Here is an 18123-nt window from a genome sequence, read left to right on the forward strand (position 1 = left end):
GAGGAAAATGAACGTTTTTATAATATTGTTATCCCACCAAAGATTATTCCACTCTTCTTCGACACCTATTTCCTTTTTATAGTTTTCTTTAAAGAAGTCTTTGTATACTTGTTGAAGTTGATTCCCGGATACTTTATATTTTTGATTGCCATTATGAGTTGACTTCTTATTTATGTTTCTAGTTAGTACTGCCACTCTTGGTCTTTGTTAAGTTAATCTTATATTCAGAATCACTCACTTGCTTTCTGTCTGAATTTGGGTGGGGTTCAGAATCACTGATTCCCTCCTGGGGTGCCCCCCTCTTTGAGATCAAGGCACCCAGAAGGCTGATAAGTTCACTAGAAGACTGCATATAAGCACAGAATCAGACCAAAGAAAGTTCTAGAAAAGCCCCCACAAATACCACCACCCCACAACAGAGAGCATTCTTGTCCCCCAGATTCAACATCTTCTCTCTGGGTTGCAAAGTGTTGAATACACCCAGATATATTTTGTGTCTGTGCTGACAGCTCCCTCTTGCATAGAAACACTTTTTCCTTTGGTAGCTATGTTGGTACCATATACTGAGCTACCATAAAAGTTGCCAAACCTACGGGCTTGGGAGCTACTTTGCCTCCTCTCATAACATGTACATACAGTAACCCAATGCTTGCTGGCTCACAAACTGCATCATATCACTGCATAGCAAAGAATCAGCAAGTGCAATCACTTACTCACCGAGAAATCTGTGGTTCCCCAAGGCAGCAAGGCCCCACTGTGCACCATTACTTAGGAGAAGTATGACAGCATGAATCCCCATTTTCTTGAGGGAGTATTAGTTTTAAAAATTGACATCTAAAAATTCTCAACAATCTATAGCTGGTAACTTACCACCTGCACTTTAATGAACAGAATAGGCTTGACGGGCCATGCTTAAATTTGTATTTCTTCCAAGAAAAATCAGGTTCAAGGTGAAAAATCACATTCAAGGTGAGAGCTTTCGGGGAGATCGCATGTGCTCTTCTGGGTCAGTCACACGATGCAATCACCCGGTCTTGGAAAAACGTGCCGTGGTTTCCATGTCACCAGGGGGACTGTATGAGAGCTCTCTGGTCTAGAGCCCACGTCTTCTGCTGGGGGCCTGTGCACCTCGGCTGTCGCGTCCCACTAACCTGCAGGGGGACCAAGGCAGGACTGTGCAAAGTGGGCTTGCTGAAGAGGTTTTGAGGTGGCTCTAACTAGTACGAATCCTTTTGTCCTCTTACGTGTACAACAGCAATCATCCTCGCGGCTTCCTGACTCCAGCAGAAGTCCCAAATAGACACAGTGAGCAAATCTTAAATGGCTTTATTAAAGGCTGTTAATATAAAATACAACCAAGTTACAAGTAGTCAGTAAGAATTTTTCATTTTTGAAAACGTGTATCAAAGAAAGGGAGGCTGCTCGGACAGCCACGGGGGTGCAGTGGGGGCCGGGTGCCACACCCCGCTGTTCCCAAAGTGGGCGGCACTCCCAAACCCAGAGGTCAGAGGTGGCAGGGGGCGGTGGGGGGGATTCCAGGTGAATGAATGGAGACTGGTTTCTAACTGCCTTGTGGAGATTGTGCCATCACAGTCACCCAACGCAAGACACTGAATCCTTGAGCTGACTCTCAGGGGCAGACAACAGGTGGCCAAAGGAGGGGCAGGGTGGGGGATGCCAAACCACATTAGGCTTCAACTGAAAAGTGTGCATTTTTAAAACAATAAATATAAACTTCTCGTTTTAGAAACACCATCTTGATAGATGGCAAAAAATGTGGCAAACATATGAGTTTGATTTTTCCCTTCCTTGGACCCACCAAACAGAGGTTCCCAGGAGGCCAGTGAAAGGAATCAGCTTCGCATAGACTTCCCAGGGTTAAGAGGAGAATCTGCAGTTCAGGCAGGACGGAGACCCACAAGTACGTGTCCTCCAGGCCTTCACCTCTCTCTCTCACACTTCACTACGCCGAAAGCAAAGCAAAGCAACACAACTTTAAAACCCCCTCTAGGATTTCCCAAGTTGTGATTTTACATTTAATCTCAGAGGCTGTACCTTTATGAAACTTTAGACACAGATAACTGAATACCACTGGCTACTGGACCCCAGATGGTGTTAAGGGAGGTAGAAGCTCTCAGTAATCCCCGTGCCCCCTCAGCTCCCAGGAGACCTTGAAGGGAATACTGGGCTTTATGAGAAAGTGGAAAAGAAATCAGTCATCTCCCAAAAGAACAGACAGCTCACCTTGGGCTAACTGTCCCAGGACGGAGATCTTTCTTCCCTGCTACACCAACACAAGGAATGCAAACTCACGTCTGGACATCCTTTTTTCTTAAGGGGACCCTGCTTTCAAGCATGGGTTCTAAGACAGTCCACTGCCCTCAAAGCTGGAAGTGGAGGCAGGTGCCATGCCCGGCTCTAAGGCTCAGCGGCTGACCTGTGGGGCTGGCGCCCGGCCGTGCAATTCCAGCTGGGATTTCGTTTTCCCCTCATCACCATGCTAGGAATCTTTTTCCCCCTTGAATATTTCAACTATACTTAAACAGTACAGAAAGAACATGTATTCACCACAATACAGTCAGTCACCAAAGGTGGAAGGTCAAATCCAAGACCCCAAGGGACCGAATGAGGTTTAAGGATATAATGCAATTGGCAGAAACCAAACCAAAAGTTGGCTAGGCCACAGCTTTGGCAGAAACGTTCCTGGAAAACAAACAAGTTGCCATGTGCTTTACCTTGGAGCCAGATAAAATATCCTAAAAATCATTTCAGAAGGTCCTATGAAACAGGCATTTTAAAAAGACACACTTTGATATTGAAACCAGGTCCTCACTGGCAGGACTCGCAGGGATTAAGGCGTCAGGTGAGGAGAACACAGTGAGAGGCAATGTGGAGACCACGCCTGGGCACGTACTGCAGGCTCACACCACTCAGGGCCACTGGGCAGGGGCTCCCCTCCCGCCCTACCCCACCCCATCTGGGATGGGGGCCACCATGTCCTCCTGCGCAGCCTCAGAGCTGCCCTAACCCCCCCCTTCCCCGGCAGCAGGGACCACAAGTCAAGTGCGCAGTGAGTCCGCCTCCAGGAGATGCTGTTGCCATGACCACAAAGGTCTCCAGGGGGCGCTGCTTGGGCCATGCAGAAACTTGACTCCACGTCTGCTGGTGGTCAGGGTTGAGGGGGGCGTCCATCGTGACGCAGCTTGACTAGTCCTTGGGTTGAAGGATCTCCAGTGGCCCTGCCAGCTTCACGCTGGAAGGTTCTAACACAACTAACCAGAAGAGCCTGGTCTGCCAGCAACACCTGCCACCTGCCCTGACTCTGCAGATGCCCAGGACAGGAAAACACCCAGCAGGCCACAGAAGGAGCAAAGAACTTCCAAAGGGAAACCGGTACAAACCCGAGAAACGCGGCAGCCCTACAACTGCTACATCTAGATACAAAATAATGTAACGTTAATACAAAACTTTTAAACATGCAACTCATTAAACAATGATGAATAGTTTGAATACGTATCACGGCAGCTTAAAGACGACCACCACCATGTGCCAACAATCCGTTTCCTGGAAATGACGTGAGAGGGCAGGGTGGCACGTGATGCAAAAGTGCGGCTTCAGCAAGGGAAGCCTGGCTGGCTGGAGCGTCGGGGGGAGCACCCGTGGGGCAGGTCTCCCCATGGTCACAGCCAGCGCCAGCGCCGTTATTGCTGAGGAGTCGTCTACAGCCACCCATCGAAAGGAACCCCGTGCATTTTTCAAAGGGAGGGGACACAGGAGAGGAGGTGCACATAACTGATTTTTGTGACATGGTTGAGAAAACTCTCTCTGAGGAGGGGGACATTGGGTGGAGCTAGAACAGAACTTGTATTTACAACGTTTACTGAATTCCTAAGAGTTTTTAAAAATTCCAAATGTAAAACTTCTGTTATCAAATCGTTGAAAATAGCACAGATATCTGGTCTTACCAAAAAGGGAAAAGTCTGGAAAGCTGGACAAGGCAATATTTACCAGTTTCCAAATGATTCAGAAAAGAGTGTACAGAAGACTAGGAAAAGACACAGGGGAACACTGCCCTTTTTTCTCCTCCTTCATCCCACCACTTTGGAAAACATTTTGGGATTCTCGGTTTGTTTGTTTTGCCTAATTCATTTTACCAATTGTCCAGAAAATCAAATCCTGTCTTCAAGATGACATTACTTGGGCTGACCTGCAGAAGGGACAAAAACACCAAAGTCAGGCATGAGACTTTTTTAAGTTAGCATAATCTAAAAACAGCATCTCATTTAAAATGACCCAAATGAAAGAGCCCCGCTTCCGTCTCAGAGGCTCCCTGACCTCAATTGCCTCAGTGCTGGGAACCAGAGAATTAAATAAAGCTCAATGCAAGTCACACTCTGCCAGGATCCAACACGTACCCCTCTCTGTCCCCAGGCATGTCTGAGGGCAGCCTGTGGCCCCTAGACACAGAGAAAAGAAGAAAAACGTATCTTTTCTATTTCTGAATGATGGGAATGTTTCAATTGTGGAGTAAGAGAACAAGTTAGAAGTTTCATATTACCCTTTCTAATATGAAACACACACACACACACACACACACACACACGTGCGCGCGCACACACACACCCCCACACTGACAGACAAAACAAAACAAAATAAATAACCAAGTTGAAGGAGCGAAGAAAATTGGAGAAAGGACGTGAAGCTTATTTTTTTCAGATGGTGTGGAAGGTTCTGGAGTGATTTTCCCTAACCCAGGGCCATTCTTCAGGTCACAGGCTGCCCACTTACTGGACATGGGGTTGGTTTAAAGGGCCGTCTGTGAGCACAGGCTGCTGATTCAGACACACTCCCACAGGCTTCCACCAGCCACCTGAGTCGCGAGGCCCCTCTCCTGGGTCTAACACAAGCACATGGCTGCAGCCTTCCTGAGCGAGGGAGGCTTGACCCTGCGCCCTCCTCACGCCGGCAAAGGGAAGATGCTGATGCGAGGCAACAACAGCTGATAGGCTGAGCGGCTCCCTCTGAAGCCGGTCTCAGGCCCAGTTTTGCTGCCTCTCAGATTGAGCCAGAGCTTGAAAAGCCAAAGGAGTTCAGGCAGACCTTCCTTTTTCTGGTTTCCTACCAGCGTCTTAAACACAGCAGCATTTCACTCTGTGCTTTGCACTCAGAAATCTGTTCTTTCAAAGGATTTCCAGTGCTCTGTCCTGCTCTCCACCCCAACCCCCACACACACGCCTTCCCGAGTCTGTTTGCAGGGAAGACCCTCACGTATCTTACATAAATGCTTCCTTCAGAGGAAGACCCCATTGCAGAGTGTTGCAGAAAGAGCACTGGGCAGGAAGATTAGGAAGGAGACGGAGCAGGGCACCAGGGCAGCAAGGGAGGGGCCCAAAGGGCTAGCCTAAGATGGTGGGTGACCCTGAAAGGGGAGAAGAGGCCGGAAAGTTGATGCAGAGCTGATGAAAGGCAGAGGGCCTCCCATCTGAGGGCTCCCCTTCTTCGGGAGGACAACTGACTAGGTCATCTGCCTAGCGGGGCATGGATGCGTCTAGAACCCTGATCCAGGAAACACCCAGAGGACGACCACAGCTCCACAAGAAAACCCACAGCCGCTCACAACTGGACAAGGGATTTGAATAGATATTTCCCCAAAGAAGATACACAAATGGCCAGTGAGCACACAAAAGAATGCTAAACATCACCAATCACTAGAGACATGCAAATCAAAACCACAATGATAGACAGCATCTCACACCCATGAGGATGGCTGTTACCAAAAAAAGAAAAAAGAAGTGTTGGTGAGGATGTGGAGAAACTGCAACCCCTGTGCACTCCTGCTGGGAATGTAAAACGGTATAGCCATTGCTGGAAAACAGCACAGCAGTTCCTAAAAAATTAAACATAGTATTACCATTGGATCTAGCGATTCTTCTTCTGGGAATATGCCCCAAAGAATTGAAAGCAGGGACTCAAACAGATATTTGGACACCCAAGTTCATAGTAGCATTAGTCACAATAGCCAAGGGGTAGAAACAACCCAAGTGTCCATCGCCAGAAGAATGGATGAGTAGAATGTGGTGTATTTACACCACGGAGTAGTATTCAAAGGGAATTCTGCCACACGCTACAGCATGGATGAACCTTGAGCAGATCACGCTCAGTGAAACAAGCCAGTCACTAAAGGACAAATACTGCACGAGGTCCCTAGAGAGGTCAAATCCATGGAGACAGAAAGGAGAATGGCGGTTGCCAGGCGCTGCAGGAGGAGGGATGGGGGGTTGTTTAGAGGACAGAGTTTCAGTTTTCAAGATGAAAGTGTTCTGTGAACGGATGGTAGTGCTGGTGGCACAACAATGTGAATGTACCTAATGCCACAGTTACTACCTTTTATGTTGTATATACTGAACCATAATTTAAGAAAAAATCTTTTTAGTACATGTTTAAAAAAGAAGAAAACAAAGGAGTCCGGGTGATACTAACATGGAGAAAAGCACCAAGGTATGCACAGAGGTGCTACCAACAGCTAACCTCCCTCAGCTCCGAAATCCACACCCAAACCTACAGGCCATGGCTATCTGGGCAGCTCCCAAAGAAAAGGCGTGTGACAGCCCTGGGTGCAGAGCCTCCCGGGGGCTCCTCTGAAAGTAGCAGGACACGCAGGCTGCCTGAGTGCAGACGTGTTTGTTTAAGGTGAGATCTCACTCGTCATGGTATGGTCCCCCTCGGGGCCAGCACCACAAGGCAGGGCTCCTGGGGGACCCGGGGGAGCCCTCCGCGACCCGCTATCACCATCCTCACCGGTGAGCAGCCTGCTCCTCCCCGTCCCTCCCTCGGGCCTCAGCAAGCACTGTGGCCCTTCCAGAAACGCTCTGAAGGCCAGGAAGCATCAGCGCTCTGGGAAGTGCTGTCCGTCTCCATGGACGGACCCTTGTTCATGGTCTCAACCAGGTACACGAGCAGGCCACGATTTTCCCCCAGAAACAGTTCTCAGACCAGCCTTATCCGAGGTACTGCTCTCTTCATCATAAAACAAGGTCTCAAAACCACAGCGTCCCTCTGAAACACGACTACCTATTTATTTATTTATTTTGGTTTTGGGTGCTCCTTAACCAAGCGTTTTCTCCTCTCTTCGCTGAGTCTTCTCAAGCAATGCAGACCAGCTGGTAAAGACAACGGTCTGTGCTCCGCAAAACTGGGAAAACAGAGAAGCCACTCACGCTGCCTGTTCTCTTGTAGGACCCTTTCCTCACGACACACAGCACCTCAGCCAGTGAACCTCTCACATCTTTCTTTTCCTTCTCCTCCACCCCTGGAAAGAAGTCCTTTCTTTAGGACTGCTCCCTGGACACCTAACTGTGTTTTGCTTGGAAACGAGAAGCTGGCCATCACTCCTGAAGCAAGTCTCCCATGGTCTCCAAACAAGCATGGCTGCTCTCCTGGTGGAGGCTTGGGGTCCCCCCGCTTCCCTTACGTCCCCTCAAGACATCTACGGGTCCCTTCCTCACCAACACCACAGCCCAGCCTCCCAGGCCCCTGCGTGGAGCCGGGATCCAAATCCCACCCACACTGCCACCTTCCCCGAGTCACTGCCCCCTGCATCCCTTCCGTACCCGCCCTCACACAACTGGGGAAGGGCCATGGGCATCTGGGACACAACCACAGAACAGGCAAAAAAGTCACGGCACCAGACAGACTCACAGAACACGTGTCCCCTGCATGTCTGTTGGTGGCTGAGCTGAGTGACAACCCAGCAGGCCTGAACCCAGAAGCCTGAATCCGACCCTCCAAGGGGTGGCAGAGGAAGAAGGAAGTGTGGGCATCTGTGGTCCACCCACCCACGGGAGGTGGCCCTGGTCACTCCAGGAGGAAGGAGCCTCTGGCCTGAAGCAAGGCACCCACCTGTACAGGCACAGGTTCCGAGAACAGAGGGTCTTCCATGTCCTCAACAGCCTCGGGAGAGGAAGGCTTCCCCACAGGCTCGGAGGGGGCGGCTTCGCCCAGAGGGCTGCTGCAGGTCTGGGTGGGCTGGGGTCTCTCTCGCTCCAAGCTGATGCCGGGAAGGACCCGCTGCTCCTGGCGGACGCTGCTGGACTTTTCCGCCTTGGCCTCCCTGGCCTTCGGGGCGGGCTCCTGCCGGTAAGAAGTAGGCAAGACCTTCTCCCCTTTCTCGATAGACTTGATCTGGCTGGGGGTCAGCGACTGGAACTCGGCCTCAGGGCCCTCCCCCCGGGACCGCTCTGCATTGATCTTCCAGAAGGATGCTTCCTCTTCCTTCCAGGCAGGACCCAGAGCATCCAGGCTGGAGGACTTGCTGCCCTGGGAGGGTCGGAAGGCCTGCGAGCCCTGAGGAGCTTTGGACAGCGGCCTGGGCTCGCTGGCAGTGCTGCAGCTCGGCTCTTGGATGGATAAGGAGGAGATGCTGAACTCCATCTGACTCTAGTGGGACACGGGGAGGGGAGGAAAAAGAGAGCAACACATTCAGACAACGGAACAGGTGGGCCAGCCCCACGTCCCCCAGTACCAACCCCACTGCCTGGTGCCCACTTGCCGGCACGATCTGTCCTCAGTGGTTATTTGCAGGACTGCCATCACATCCCTGGAACACGGCACAAGCTTTGAGAGCAAGGCTCTGTCACACCGGAGGCTACGAACAGCTCAGACCCCTGAATCAGACTGACAGCTAAGGCCTCTGCTTGGTGAGCTGATCACCCATCCGCCTCTTCAGGAGGGATTCCCGCACCTTCCTGGGGAGGGTGAGTGCCCCCCTGGGGGGTGACAAGGAAGGGTACACGGTCAGCATAACAGCACGGCAGTGAGGCTCAAAACCTGGAACCCAGCCCCCACCTCAAGGGCCGCTTCCTTCCTGACCGACAGCAGAAGCAGAGGTGAAAGAAAAACCAACAGTCAGACCCCGCTTTCCTGGACTAAACCAAGAAAGTCAAGGGCGGGCCTGCGTGCAGCTACAACCATTGGATCGCCCCACCGCCCTGCCCTCCGACACTCCACCTTCCCGCGCGCTGCAGACTGCACGTCTGTGTGCTCCAAATTCACACATTGAAGGCCTAATTCCCAAAGTCAGTATTTGGAGCAGGGCCTTGAGGAGGTTTAGGTGAGGTCATTAAGGTGGATTCCCCCATGACAGGATCCCCCCTGATAAGAAGAGACACAGAGGGACTTCCCTGGAGGTCCAGTGGTTAAGATTTCGCCTTCCAGTGCAGGGGGTGGGTTCGATCCCTGGTAGGGGAGCTAAGACCCCACACGCCTGGCCAAGAAACCAAAACATAAAACAGAAGCAATACTGTAACAAATTCAACACAGGCTTTTTTAAAAAAAGAAGAGACACAGAGAGATGCTTTCTCTCTCTCTCTCTCTCTGCCATGTAAGGATACAGCAAGAAGGCAGCCATCTGCAAATCAGGAAGAGGGATCTACCCAGGACCAACTCTGCTGGCACCGTGATCTCGGACTTCCAGCCCCAGAAGGATGAGAAGTTGATGTCTGTTACTGGACACCCCCAGGCTGTGGTATCTGTCACAGCTGCCGGAGCCAAGAAGACAGTCTTCCTCTCCTATGCTCTCCTCGGCGCTGCCCTGCTGCTCTCAGCTGGTCCTGGTCCTGTTAGGTAGGGAACCCCCCAGGGCGGGCCAGGGTCCACATCCCACATCCAAGTGCCCCAGAAACGCTTTCCTTGATCCAATGCTGCTAACCCCTGTGACCTCTAAAAGTGGTAGGGCTGAGCTGTTCTGACCAACAAACCATCGAGTGGAAACCTAACCCCTTTTTTCAGTAGAGCACCTATAAGGCGTCGTCCCCAAGCCCTGCAGAGCCAGCAATCTGCCACCTCAGTCATTTCTAAAATCCATCTGGATCACTCCTCTCTTCCTCTCCACTTCTGCTCCCTCATACATTCCCTTCTTCTTCTTTTTAAAATAAAGGTATTGGGCTTCCCTGGTGGCACAGTGGTTAAGAATCTGCCTGCCAACACAGGGGACACGGGTTTGATCCCTGGGCCGGGAAGATCCTACATGCTGCAGAGCAATTAAGCCTGTGTGCCACAACTACTGAGCCCCTGTGCTGCAACTACTGAAGCCCGTGTGCCTAGAGACCATGCTTCACAACAAGAGAAGCCACCACAATGAGAAACCAACACACCTCTATGAAGAGTAGCCCCAGCTCTCCACAAGTAGAGAAACCCTGCATGCAGCAATGAAGACCTAACACAGCCAAATAAAATAAAATAAAATAAAATAAATAAAATAAAAGTATTAAAACTACATACTAAAATGTTGGGAATTAGAAAAAAATCATTCATAACCTTTCCCTCGTCCTATAATCTCTATTAGTTTTTGTATCTTCGTGTAATCTTTTTCAGATATGTACTTTATGAAGTTGCAGTTCTGTTATGTAAATAATTTTACATATTGTCTTTTCACTTAATCAGAAGCGTCATCCATGGTATTATGTGGTCTTTGTAATCATTAGTTTTCATGGGCACAAGATATTTCACTGAGTGGCTGTCCCACCATCTACGTTCCCATTTTATTTTTATCAGACAATTTGCTGCTTCTAACTTTCGTTGTTATAATTAAGGCTGCCACAAATATCTTCATGCATACAGCTCTCTCCTATTTGGAGTTAATTTCTTCAGATAGGTTTCCAGAAGTGAAATACCAAACAACAACAGGTTTAAAGCTTTCTTTTGTTATGGTTTTGGGTGCATGCCAAATTTGTTTGCTGGGGCTGCCCCAATTTCTAATGCCACCAGCTATGTATCAGAGTAGCAATTGCAGCCACTGTTTCCATGTCGTCACTGGGTATAATTTAAAACTGTGTTAACATGGTTCTCTATTACTTTAACACTTATGCCTTCACTTAATACATGATGACTCTAATCTTCCAGTTTTCACAAACAGTGCTCTCCCAGGACTCTCACCAGTGTGACACGTTTGTTAGGATAAGGATGGAAATGCTGCTTTTCCCACAGAAGCCGGAGGCCTGAACCCAGGGAGCTTCACATGTTCTCTTTGGCTGAGACTTTTCCTAAAAGCCCAGATTCTGAAGGCCAGAGATCTCTCCTCGAGATGATGAGGCCACAAGGAACTCCAGCTCCAAACACAAACACAGGCTGCCTTGAAGCTCAGGGTTTTATAAGAAATAAAAACCAAGTCAAAGCTCATTCAGAGCCTTGGAGGAGAGCACAGCAACAGGGGTGCGGAGGGCAAAGAGAGAGACCTGCACAGAGGGTCTGTTCCCCCCGGCACTCCCCAGCCTGAGATGCTTGTCCGCTTACCCACTGGAGTGGGTCGGGGCTGGGTGCTGAGGCTCAGGCTTCGGAGGTCAGACCTGGGGAGAGGACTGGCCTTCATCAAAAAACAAGAAAAGTCTCAAGTAAACAGCCTAACCTATCACCTAAAAGAAACAGAAAAAGAAGAAGAAACAAAACCTAAAGGCAGCAGAAGGAAGGAAACAATAAAGATCAGGGAGGAAATAAATAAAACAGAGATTAAAAAACAATAGAAAAAAATCAACAAAACCAAGAGCTGGCTCTTTGAAAGTGTAAACAAAATTGACAAACCTCTGGCCAGGCTCACCAAGAAGAAAAGAGAGAAAACCCAAGTAAACAAAATAAGAAATGAAAAAGGAGAAATCTCAATGGATACTGCAGAAATACAAAAAAAAAAAAAAAAAAAAGAGAGAGAGAGAATACTAGGAACAATAATATGCCAACAAAGTTGACAAGCTAGAAGAAATGAACAACTTTCTAGAAATATACAGCCCACCAAAACTGGATCAAGAAGAAATAGATAATTTGAACAGACTGACCACTAGAAGTGGAATAGAATCTGCAATTAAAAAAACCTTCCTACAAACAAAAGTCCAGGACCAGATGGCTTCACGGGTGAATTCTACCAAACATACAAACAAGAACTTATACTGATTCTTCTTAAACTTTTCCAAAAGACTGAGGAGGAGGAATACTCCCAAAGGCATTTGATGAAGCCACCATCACCCTGATACAAAAACCAGACAAAGATACCACTAAAAAAGAAAATTACAGGCCAATATCTTTGATGAATATCGATGCAAAAATTCTCAACAAAATACTACCAAACCAAATCCAACAATATATAAAAAAGATCATACACTATGACCAAGTGGGATTCATCCCAGGTTTACAAGGATGGTTCAACAGACACAAATCAATCAATGTAATACACCACATTAACAAAAGAAAAGTAAAAAACCACATCAAAAGATGCAAAAAAAGCATTTGACAAAATTCAACATCCATTCATGATAAAAACTCTTACCAAAGTGGGAAAAGAGGGAACATATCTCAACATAATAAAAGCCATTTATGACAACCCACAGACAACACAATATTCAATGGTGAAAAGCTGAAAACCTTCCCACTGAAATCTGAAACAAGACAAGGATGTCCACTCTCACCACTTCTCTTCAACATAGTATTGGAAGTCCTAGACACACCAATCAGACAAGAAAAAGAAATAAAAGAGATATATATTGGAAAGGAAGAGGTAAAATCACCACTATAGGCAGATGACATAATACTATATATAGAAAACCCTAAGGATTCCACACAAAAACTACTAGATCTAATAAATGAATTCAGTAAAGTAGCAGGATAAAAGATTAACATTCAGAAATTGGTTGCAGTCCTTTACACTAACAATGAACTATCAGAAAGGAATGTAAAGAAACAATACCTTTTAAAATTATACCAAAAAAATAATAAAATACCTAGGAATAAACCTGACTAAGGAGGTGAAAGATTTATACACTGAGAAATATAAAACATTAATAAAGGAAATAAAAGAGGATCAAAGAAATGGAAAGCTACCCCATGCTCTTGGATTGAAAGAATTAACACTGTTAAAATGGTACTACTACCCAAAGCAATCTACAGATTTAATGTGATCCCTATCAAATTACCCATGACATTTTTCACAGAAACAAATAATCCAAAAATTTATATGGAACCATAAAAGACCCAGAATTGCTAGAGCAATCCTGAGGAAAAAAACAAAGCAGGAGGCATAACTCTCCTTGACTTCAGACAATACTACAAAACTACAGTAACCAAAACAGTATGGTATGGGTACAAAAAACAGGCCTACAGATCAATGGAATAGAATGGAGAGCCCAGAAATAAATCCACCCATCTACGGTCAATTAATCTTTGACAAAAGAAGCAAGAATATACAATGGAGAAAAGACAGTCTCTTTAGTAAGTGGTGTTGGAGAAGTTGGACAGTTGCATGTAAATCAATGAAGTTAGAATACACCCTCACACCACGCATAAAAATAAACTCAAAATAGCTTAAAGATTTAAACATAAGACAAGACACCATAAAACTCCTAGAAGAGAGCATAGGGAAAACATTCTCTGACATAAATTATAACAATATTTTCTTAGATCAGTCTCCCAAGGCAATAGAGGTAAAAACAAAAATAAACAAATGGGGCCTAATCAAACTTACAAGCTTCTTCACAGCAAAGGAAACCATAAAAAAAACTAAGACAACCTACAGAATGGGAGAAAATATCTGCAAATAATGCAACAGACAAGAGCTTAATCTCCAAAATATACAAACAACTCATATAATTCAACAACAACAACAAAAATAACCCAATCGAAAAATAGGTATAAGACTTTAATAGACATTTCTCCAAAGAAGACATACAAATGGCCAGTAGGCACATGAAAAGATGCTCAACATCACTAATTATCAGAGAAATGCAAATCAAAACTACAATGAGATGTCACCTCACACTAGGCAGAATGGCCATCAATAAGAAGTCTACAAATAACAAATGCTAGAGAGGATGTAGAAAAAAGGGAACCCTCCGACACTGTTGGTGGAATGTAAGTTGGTGCAGCCACTATGGAAAATAGTATGGAGATTCCTCAGAAAACTAAAAATAGAATTGCTACATGATCCAGCAATCCCACTCTTAGGAATAAACCCAGACAAAACTATAATTCAAAAATGCATGCACCCCTATGTTCACAGCAGCACTGTTCACAACAGCCAAAACATGGAAACAACCTGAATGTCCATCAACAGATGAATGGATAAAGAAGATGCGGTACATATATACAATGGAATACTACTCAGCCATAAAAAAGAATGAAGTAATGCCATTTGCAGCAACATGGATGGACCCAGAGATTATCACACTATGTATGTCAAACAGAGAAAGACAAATATCATATGACATCACTTATATGTGGAATCTAAAATATGGCACAAATGAAGCTATCTACAAAACAGAAACAGACTCACAGACATAGAGAACAGACCTGTGGTTGCTAAGGGGGGGAGGGGGGAGGGAGAGGGATGGACTGGGAGTTTGGGGTTGATAGATGCAAACTATTACATTTAGAATAGATAAACAACAAGGTCCTAATGTACAGCACAGGGAACTACATTGAATATTCTGTGATAAACCATAATGCAAAAGAATATTAAAAAAATGTATATATGTGTATAACTGAGTCATTTTGCTGTACAGCAGAGATTGGCACAACACTGTAAATCAACTATACTTCAATTAAAAAAATTTTTTTAAATCTAGACATTAAAAACAACAACGAAAACCCAGCAAAGCTCAGGTGCTGGGACTAAGAACAAATTCAGGTTCTGAGCACACCCAGTGCACCAGACATAGTTTTCTTTCTTGTTGGGTTTTTCTTCTAAACAGTTTTTATTCTACAAAGGAAAAAATGGAGGTTTGGAGCAAATGAGGGAATTGTCCTAGGTCACTAGTTCATTAAGAGATTGTGCAGCTGGAATTTCAATCTGGAGCAAGGGATTCCGAGGCCTGCAGCTGTGCTGGGCATCACACCACGTCTAAAAAGCCAGTGGCCGCCAGGGACGATATCCATGTAAACACCAGAGACCCGCACACATGGCAGGATTTCTGTATGTCAACGACCTCATCTGATTTTTAAAGGGCTGTTTCTGAGTGAATCGTTCCCAACACTCTGCATATTTCCAAACTCCACGACAAAATACAGGGAGAATGTGGGCATAGAGATGATGAGTTCTTTAAATAAGCAAAGTACTAGAGATAGCTTAGAAGTGGGGACTGAGACTGAGAGAACAGAGTTGAGATCGATTGGGAAATTGTAGGGTAAGGAAAGCACTGAAAACCGAGCAGTTTGTCAAACCCTAGGCTCTTCTAGGATCAGCCATTTCTCCAGTGGGTAGAAGCCCCTGGGAGGCTGGGCCAGACGTGCATCTAGGCAGAGGGCATCACTGGGCCAAGCAAGGATTCAGGGGAGAGAAGGCAGTCCCAGTGGTTTCAGGACTGCTTCGGGCCCTCGATCGGGGCACCCAAGCAGCACTTAGCTGGAAGTGACAACCTGCAACAGAACCACGGAGGCCCTCATAGCTCCTGGGGCCACCGGAGCCCTTGTGACAGCCCCTCAGGGGAGGGTGACGTCTGGGTATAAGAGAGGGCCATGCTGATGGGGGTGGCTACCTGCTTTGGAGCACTCTGGGGTGAAAATGGGGAAAGCAAGAACCTACAGAAGAAAAAAAGTTCTAGGATATCAGTCTCTAAGCCTTTTTTTCCACCAGGCATTTGTTGTTTTCCATTCTGCAGATAAAATATGACTACAACCCCCTTTTAAGAAACAGCCATCCTGGGACTTCCCTGGTGGCGCAGTGGTTAAGAACCTGTCTGCCAATGCAGGGGACACGGGTTCGATCCCTGGTCTGGGAAGATCCCACATGCCGCGGAGCAACTAAGCCCATGTGCCACAAATACTGCGCCTGCGCTCTAGAGCCCCTGCTCTGCAACAAGAGAAGCCACTGCAATGAGAAGCCCCAGCACCACAAAATGAAGAGTAGCCCCCACTTGCCACAACTAGAGAAAGCCCACGTGCAGCAACGAAGACCCAACTCAGCCAAAAAAAAATAATTAAAAAAGAAAAGAAAAGAAACAGCTCTCCTTGATTAGCTGCACTAGTGAGGGTCTCTTTCTTTCCCACTCGTCGCCCCAAAAGGCAAAGGATTGTGATTTGTGTTTAAAACACACGCCTGTTGGTGGGGGAGGAAAGAAGAGCGGCAAAAGTCCTTTTTTCCTGACTAGAGTCCACCTCACTCGGCTCCAAGACACCAGAACTCCAGCAAAACTGGCCCAGGGCACAGTGAAAAGTGGCTCCTGGTCGTTTTCAAAGATGCGCTGGTGTCCAGATCACACAGACGCGCACCTGCACTGTAGCTCCCTTTGGGCTTTAGCAGAGGTTTCATTGCTTTCTGCTCCGTGACCCCACCCTCCCTGGCCACCCCCGCCCGCCCAGACCAGGGCTCGGCCTGGTGCCTCTGCTCCCACGCTTTCTCCTGGGGTGTCCCCCAGGCCCCGGGTCCACGTCAGAGGCACCTCCTCCTCACTGGCCCCAAACCACAGCAACAGCCACCTTCTTCCCTGGACTGCTCCTCTCAGTAAAGGGCAAACCCCGACGACCCAACCTGAACCTGGGCTCTTCTCTTCTCTAGTGAAAACGGAGTAATGGTCATTCTGAACTCCCTGGGCTGTTCTTTTAGAACCGAGCCTGGCACGTAGTAAGTGCTCAGTAAATGCAGGCTGCTGGGCTCTGCTTCTGTTCTGCTCCGTCACAGGCATGTAAGCTCCCCGGGGGGGTCAGCAGTATTCCCACCGGATCCCCTCTGGGCACTGGCCCCCTCCCAGCTTCCTCTGGTCACCAGGGGTGTGGTGCCTGCGGCTGGGACACGCAGGCAGCATCTGAGCCCGGAACTGAGTGAGACTCTGGAACCCCATCCTGGTGCATGTCGGGCGTGGAATCTGAGCTGAGACGGTCCCCACAGGGATGTGGTGCAGGCGCCGAGCTGTCCTGTGGACCTCCCAGAGCCTGCGCTTCCCGCGGGGTCTTTGACCTCACCTTTTCCCGCGCCTCTGAGGCTATGCAAGGGGACCCTGTGACACTGGAGTCAATCGGTGAGCAGGAGGGGACAGCCCTGCCTCGGGACCTGACAGGCCAGCAGGGGGACCGCCTCTGGAGCCCATGCTGAACACTAGAAAGTCAGAAGGTTCCCATGCAATCTTCTTATTTCTGGAAAAAGTCAGTTTTTCTGAGTGTGGAGAGAGAGCTCTCGGGAACCCGGTCTCCGGTGCTGAGCTAGGCCCAGCAACAGGATGCTGCATGTGAAAAGCAGCCCCCAGGTCAAGAGCTCTCAGCTGGGAGAGCAAGCCGGTGGGGGATTCAAGCCCGTGGTCTTACACGAGATGGCTGAGATGGGAGAGGTGGGGGGTCCTCGGGAAGCCATCACCCCTCACTGCGATGCTGACGGCCCCACCCCCGATGCCCCAGGCGCTGGTTGGAGCCCCAGGGCCCTGTGCCCAGGGAGTTTAGTCCAGCCGAGCCAGGCCTGGGCGTCAGCTGCCCCATGTGGGGAACGGGGTCTCAGCTGGCCATGTCCGTTCTAAAAACAGAAAGACCACAACTGAGCCCAGTGTCTATTTTTACGTCCCACTCACTGGAGAGGAATGTGTAGTATTTCAGTAAAGGAGGGTGCAGGCGGCCAAAACTAACTGTTTGGCTTGGCAGGCCTCTGGCAGATCTAAATTGTTGAGACAAAGGCTGCAGAAACATTGTCAGAAAATATAATAGTTTCCTGGAGCAAATCCTAATAAATTCACAAACCATTTAACATTTATCCTCCCCCACGTCCCCCTCCAAAGAAGGAAGAGGAAGAAAGACAGGGGAAGATACTAAAAACTTTTAGAATCTCAAAATTAGTAGAATGACAAATGGTGGGGAAGAGACAGCATGGCTCAGCCACAGAGACTGGAGGCGTCAGACCCTCTGGGCAAGCGGGGCATGGGTGACAGAGCCTGGGGACCACCAACCCCTAACCCTGAGGCCCTGGGACTAAGGAACACTCTTGGGGACTTCCCTGGTGGCCCAGTGCTTAAGAATCCACCTTCCAAGGCAAGCGACATGGGTTCAATCCCTGGTTGGGGAACTAATTTCTCACACACCAGGGGGCAACTAAGCCTGCATGTCACAACTAGAGAAGCCTGCACGCCGCAATGAAAGATCCCGCGTGCCGCAACTAAGACCCAACGCAGC

The 18123-nt window shown here is 48.0% G+C and overlaps 1 protein-coding gene across 1 annotated transcript in view; it reads right to left on the bottom strand.

Moving 5' to 3' along the window:
- Positions 1-1310: 1310 nt before the first annotated feature.
- C5H1orf198 (chromosome 5 C1orf198 homolog) overlaps positions 1311-18123 on the bottom strand; it is a 35606-nt gene continuing 18793 nt past the window's right edge. The window contains exons 3-4 of the mRNA XM_057735915.1: positions 7900-8436; positions 1311-4207 (exon numbers count right to left, since the gene is read on the bottom strand). Coding sequence (XP_057591898.1) covers positions 4151-4207; positions 7900-8436 — 594 coding nt within the window. The 3' untranslated portion in view covers positions 1311-4150. The remainder of the gene's footprint in view (positions 4208-7899; positions 8437-18123) is intronic.

This window comes from Hippopotamus amphibius, chromosome 5 (genome assembly GCF_030028045.1).
Source record: "Hippopotamus amphibius kiboko isolate mHipAmp2 chromosome 5, mHipAmp2.hap2, whole genome shotgun sequence".
NCBI lineage: Eukaryota > Metazoa > Chordata > Mammalia > Artiodactyla > Hippopotamidae > Hippopotamus > Hippopotamus amphibius.